This window comes from Polyodon spathula, chromosome 35 (genome assembly GCF_017654505.1).
Source record: "Polyodon spathula isolate WHYD16114869_AA chromosome 35, ASM1765450v1, whole genome shotgun sequence".
In the NCBI taxonomy this organism is placed as follows: Eukaryota; Metazoa; Chordata; class Actinopteri; order Acipenseriformes; family Polyodontidae; genus Polyodon; species Polyodon spathula.
In genome coordinates this window covers 4368379-4374382 of record NC_054568.1, presented here as the reverse complement: position 1 = coordinate 4374382, position 6004 = coordinate 4368379, and the positions used below count along the sequence as shown (strand labels likewise).

Below are 6004 nucleotides of genomic sequence, written 5' to 3'. Positions count from 1 at the left end.
AACAATAGGCGCATATGTGAAAATGTTAGATCACTTTATGCTTTAATTAACCATCTTAAACTTAAAAAAAAAAGTCTTAATTGTGCCATTTGAGGCTTCCTTTAAATGAATAGCATATGTGAAGGTGTCAGCTGAATTGCACAAATCACCACAGCACCTATTTTACAAAGTTTTGCAGTTGGTTTGACGTCACATCCACAACAAACCAAAACATGATCTAATAAACGTGCACAGGACTGCAAGTGTGCCTCTCGCAGTGCATTTGTTATTAGCTTGATCAACACAACTCTTGACAGTGCCTGGACTCGTTTGTGTGTCATTCAAAGCCTGAGAAAGAAAACACATCTAGCAATCTGTACTTGCAAAACGCCCAAGACAGAAATCAACCCATTTAAAAACGAAAGGTGTGCACAGCGTCATGCATGATGTATTCTTAAATAAAATGTATTTATTTCCACCCCCAAGAAAACTTTCCTGCTAGCGGAAGACCGATTTACTGTTTTGCAAAACTCACAACAAACAGTACTGTTGTACATGTCATGCAAGTCTGAGTGGCAGACAGACCCTAACCAGCAACGTTATGTTACTTGCCTCAGCTATGAATTGTTTTGAAAAAAAAAGTGATAACACAAACGTTTATTTAAATGCATTTGATAATTGAATCCGGTGGCATAAGACTGGCTACATCTTCAGGACGAATTACACTTTCTATTGCAATATTAGCGGTATGCAGTTCCTTAGCATGTTCGCATTACTGAGTTTATGATTATATATTAGCTCTTTGAGCAGACAGATTGATAGATAAGAGCACAAAACGTTCCGACCAGACAACAACCCCCGATTTCTCCCAGAGACATTTCGTCATTTTAAACCAATTGAATGACGCGTGTTTTTCCATTTTATAATACTCCAGCCGTCAGGTTCAGGTTTATTGTGTAGGTTTGGGATCCACATGCAAAGAACCGAATTGTTTCCAACTAGGCTGCATTCCTTCACATTGGGTCTTGCAAACAGACTCGGTCTGGTTCGTTTTGCATTGAAACAACGTGCTAGCTGTTGCATGCGCGAAAGGTTAGTCAATTTAGCTACACTAGTTCGTTTCCTATGTGCAAAAAAAAAAAAAAAAAAGTCAGCAGATATTGTTATAAGTGTTAGCTCGGGGCTCGAGCCATGTTCGTTTCCCAAGGGGGACTTTCGTTGGTGAAACAACCACACGCTTGTGTCGTACACGAGAATGGAGGCTCCTGCCACCTCAGAGGACGGGCCGACAACACAAAAGACCTAAAGGCAGGAATCTCTAATTCCCGCCACTTCTAACCGCTAAAGAAATTAGGCACACGGTCACCACCATCAATTAGTCTACCGACAATTGGTAAATGTACGCTCAGTAATTTGGGTGATCAGGGACCGGGCAAACTCCCAGAGAGAGAGAGAAAGAAAAAATAATAATAATAAAACGAATTGTTAGAATTTTATTTTTTAAAAGCTCGCTTCACATCCACGATAAACTTTAAAAAATATATATATTAATAAACTTTAAAAATTAAAATCCCTTTTTCTGCCTGTTACACTTTTTTTTTTTTTTTGTAAAATCAAGAGTTTTTTTTTTTTTTTTTTTCCCTTTTTAAATCACGGAATCTTCCTTTTATTATTATTATTTTTTTAATTCACAAAACTCTTTGCACTTATTTCTGCACGTAAAGCCGAGCTCGGCTAACGGAACGATTTATTACGCACGCTGAAGTTACGCCTTCACTCCAGAACCTTTAACAGAACGACGGCGGCGGCAAACATTTTCAAACTGACACCACTCCGCTGATTGGGTTATTCTAGCAGCGTCGAACGACCGGACAGCCAATGAAATCAGCACAGTTAAATAAAATTCTCTAGCGCCTATTTAGTTGGACAATCTGACCCTGAACTGGATCAGTATTATCCAATGATTATTAAACGGGGGCGGGACAGGCCGGTTAAGTACATTGCGAGGGCGGGACTATTTTTGTAAGTCTCCTCCCCCTTTCATTGCCATCTATGAATTTCGTGTTCATTGCCATTAATCAATATATTACAAATAAGCAAATTAGTTAACTTAGAATGAACATATTATGATAAAAGCAATTAGCAACGTATACACATTGCATTTGCAAAGAAATATTAAATAAACTACGTAACGGGTACGAAAATCCTACCACGTGTTGGGTTTAAGAATGTCAACAAAACTAAACAATATTTAAATAATAATAATAATAATAATAATAATAATAATAATAATAATAATAATAATAGATATGACCATACACATACTTTCTCAGGTATTTTGTCCCTCTCGTGTTACGTTATGGGTATACAGAATATACACAGTTTCGGCAATACAACGCCAGGTAAACAAGTACTGTACAAATCATTCAAAATAAATAACGAAATAACAAGGAAGTATGTTTCATGAACGATAAACCTTAATCAATAATAATAATACCACTACTACGACTACTGATAATACATTAAACTAACTAGAACTCTTCTTTTTCTCAGTGTTATTCAACTGTTATTTTCACCCAAAGGGCCTGAATGCAGGTTTAATTCATTCTCTCTCTCTCTCTCTATATATATATATAAATTAGACAAGGGTTGTAACAAAGACCACGACTTGACGCCCTAACTTTGGCCGCCTCCTGAATTAGACAAATGCAAGGTAAATATGAGCGCCCAAACATTATTTATTGCTTGATACCAAATCTGATGAAGGTAAAAAGTCAAAATGCAAAATCTGACTAGAGGTTTTTTTTTTTTTTAATTAAAATACGAACTAAACAGTGTTCGGCAGTGAAAAATGGAAACAGCAACTGCAAAAAAAACAAAAAAATTAATAATAATAATAATAATAAAAATAAAATAAAGAGGAAACAATTCATTTCATAAATACATTTTCATATTTTCTGCTGACAGGAGGTGTATCCTACAAACACGGGTGATTAAGAAGCTGCGTTGAAAACACCAACAAAGCACTGTGTACCCCTTTTCCGGCACGCCACATATCGCAATCATTACAGCAACAAAATAATTCATCTATCCCCTTTTAACTCATAGTGCTGTTATGTACATTTCTGTTGCTATCAGCAGGGTTGGGCATCAATTCCTAGTTTTCCCATTTGTATTCCAGTACCTTTTTAAAAATCAATTCCCAGTTCCTTCTAGTTTATATTTATAGAGCCACATTAATTGTTGTCACTGTTCAACTGCTTTAATTTATTTTAAGTCATTTAATTAATAAGCTCGTTTTAACAGAATACTGAGAATTGCAATTTTGATCAGTGTTTTAGAATTGATTAAAAGGGAATTGAAAAACAAGAACTGACCGCAACCCTGGTTATCACCCCCTCACCCCCCAAAAGAAAAAAAAAATTGTGACCAATTAAATTATAATTTACCTAAAAAAATAAAATAAAAAAAAGTGGCAAATGCACTTCCTTTGGCTTGCTTCATGCATAGTTTGATTTTCTGCTAATTACTTTCTTATGACATGTCAAGTAAGAGACCCGGTGTTTTCACATTCAGTATCAGAGACCACTTTCAGACAAAGTTTTCCTAACATTATTTTTTCATCTATGTGCTGCTAGGCAAAAACAGGCTTCCAGTTAGAGACCCACAGCTCAGACTTCTGACCAACAGAATCTCTTATGATTCTAACGGCGTTCTGTTCAGTAGTCCTAAAAAAAAAAAAAATAAAAAAAATAAAGTAAAATAAAAACAAATCCAGTGCCACAATAAATACCGGTAATCAACCTATTCTTCTAAAAAGTTCTTTCGATCAAGGTTTTTGCATTCCCTTACAGATACTTACTTACCCTACGAAACAAGTCCCAAAATACAGATTTTGACATTATGCAGTGGACAGCAAAACATGGAACCACTTAATCTGTGTTTTTAAAGTATTTCATATTAAACCAGAAGATCTTCTTAAACCCTTTTCCTGATCGGGCCAACCTGACCGTCATCAGCTATTGTTATTTCAAGTGAGTCCCACACTCTTCTTGTTTTTTTATTTTATTTTTTAAAAGGAAACATTCTTTTCCAAAAACCACAGCCCCCTTTTCTTTATTCCCTCATGTGTGTCTGGGGGGGGGGGGGGGGGGGGGGGGGGGGCGGCTGCTGCTCTCCGGAGACCTTGATCGGATTCTCCTGGTTTTCTTCGGACTGCTGGATGGCGTAAACGTAGGTGCTGTTGTCTTCCTCACAAATGATCGCCACCGTCTCCCCTGGTTCAGAAACGACAGCGCTCGTCTGGAGATAGGCCTGAAGGGGGTGAAAAGTGAAACGTCAGCTCTTCTGATCACAGGCGCCTTGGTTGAAGTCAATTGGTTACTCAAATAGTAAATGGTCCAGACAAAGTTAACCTAAGGCTTCACATTTAGCACTAGAGAGAAGAACAGGAGGGCATAAATGAAAGTGGAGTAAAAGTTCAGAGCAGAACGTAGGAAGCTTTTTTCTTTTATTCAGAGTATAGCCCACCAGGTGAAGCAGCAGGATCTAAAACACTGGGAACATTTACATAAAACCTAAAAAACTAAAAAGGACTAGATTCTGCGCTTTTAAATTAGCTCTCCCAGTTGGGAAAAGTGGTATGCTAACAAGGGAGGAGCCTTGATGGGCCGAACTGCATTTTGACTTTCTCAAACCGTTCTTCTGTTCTTACTAGATTCAGGACAGGAGGCAGGTTTGCATGCTTATGATGGCCTAATAGATAAAAAGGGAACGGGAAAAGGCAATGGAATTGAGCACAACCCTGACAGCGAAGACCCACCATCTCCAGCAGTCTGAGTTTCTGCTCGGACACAAGGTTCTCCTTCTTCAGTTGCTGGACGATGGTGTCCATGGCGATCAGTTTCTCCAAGTGCCTGCGATGACGTTGCTGCAGGATCTTCACCTTCTTCTGGAGCCCCACGATGACAGCCTCCAGCTGCTCTGTGCTCAGCGTGTTCTTGTGGTACCTGGGGAATGAAAATTAAATTAAAAAAAAAAAAGAGTGAATGAAGAATTGAAACTGTAGTAAAACAATTTTGCATCGTTTTTTTTTTTCTTCCCAGCTTGTATTTGATGATAGTATTGTATTTAACTTGAATAACAATCACTCAGTTTAAAACACAACATGGAACTGTGAATGAAGCTTGGAATGTAATTGAACTGTAATTGATCAATTATATGGCACAATTACAACTAAACACGCGTGCCAAAGTTCAACTACAATTGTGTGCAAATTACAAACTGCAATTACAAATTACACAACTACAATTAGAATTGACCCCAGGTTTGGCCGCTAGCACTAATACAATTGAATTAAGATGACTCCCGGTAGCTGACAGCCAATCATGCTCTCATACCTGTGCTCTTCCAGCTCCTTCCCGATGGCCGTGTCCTCCAGGTCACAGCCGTCCACCTTCTCCACGGTCATCACCAGGGAGTGGGGAGACGCGCTCTGATTGGACACGATGGGTAGGGTGGAGACAATAGGGAGGGTCATCGCGGATGACAGCACAGTGTTCAGGGCTGTGGAGCTGGGGGCTGGGTAGCCGGGCAGCTCTGATGCGACGACGGTGGTGTTGGGAATGGTCTCAAAATAGGCGATAATCTGCAGGGAGGACCCCTCCTCTTCGGGGAGACTTGGAGATGGCTCCACTACAGTATCGATGGACACGTTTTCAATAGTGAGAGGCTCACCCTGAACTGCAGGGGGCGCCGTGCAGGGCCCTTCCGAGCTCATAATCACTTCTTGCATCTCCCGGAGGAAACCGGAAATTTCTGTGACCATTACCGAACTGTCAGGGTCAGGGAGGGAGGTTTCTGGAATGATAACGGCCTCCGATTGGTCAGAATCGATTCCGCTCCCCAGTAAGGGTAGTCTTTGAAATAGCGTCAAGGGGAACGCTTCCCCTTCTTGTCGCACAGCTAACGGGACCCCCTGCAAAGGCAGAACCGCCTGCACAGCCCCGGAAGAGACGCTCTGAGC

The 6004-nt window shown here is 39.8% G+C and overlaps 1 protein-coding gene across 1 annotated transcript; it reads right to left on the bottom strand.

Annotated features, from left to right (window-relative positions):
- Positions 1 to 2545: 2545 nt before the first annotated feature.
- LOC121303718 (THAP domain-containing protein 5-like) lies at positions 2546 to 5998 on the bottom strand. Its single transcript, XM_041234497.1, has 4 exons — positions 5379 to 5998; positions 4802 to 4988; positions 4165 to 4293; positions 2546 to 3707 (listed from the first exon to the last, which is right to left on the bottom strand). The coding sequence occupies exons 1-4, from the start codon at positions 5804 to 5806 to the stop codon at positions 3699 to 3701; spliced, it is 753 nt and encodes a 250-aa protein (XP_041090431.1). The 5' UTR covers positions 5807 to 5998; the 3' UTR covers positions 2546 to 3698.
- Positions 5999 to 6004: the final 6 nt, after the last annotated feature.

What these genes read in the sequence shown, in the direction of transcription:
- LOC121303718 (XM_041234497.1), bottom strand. Translation starts at nt 5,806, where the DNA reads ATGGTCACAGAAATTTCCGGTTTCCTCCGGGAGATGCAAGAAGTGATT. An exon ending in AAGGAGCTGGAAGAGCACAG is followed by an intron (nt 4,989 to 5,378) that starts GTATGAGAGCAT and finishes TTCATTCCCCAG; the next exon opens with GTACCACAAGAACACGCTGA. An exon ending in AACTCAGACTGCTGGAGATG is followed by an intron (nt 4,294 to 4,801) that starts GTGGGTCTTCGC and finishes CACCCCCTTCAG; the next exon opens with GCCTATCTCCAGACGAGCGC.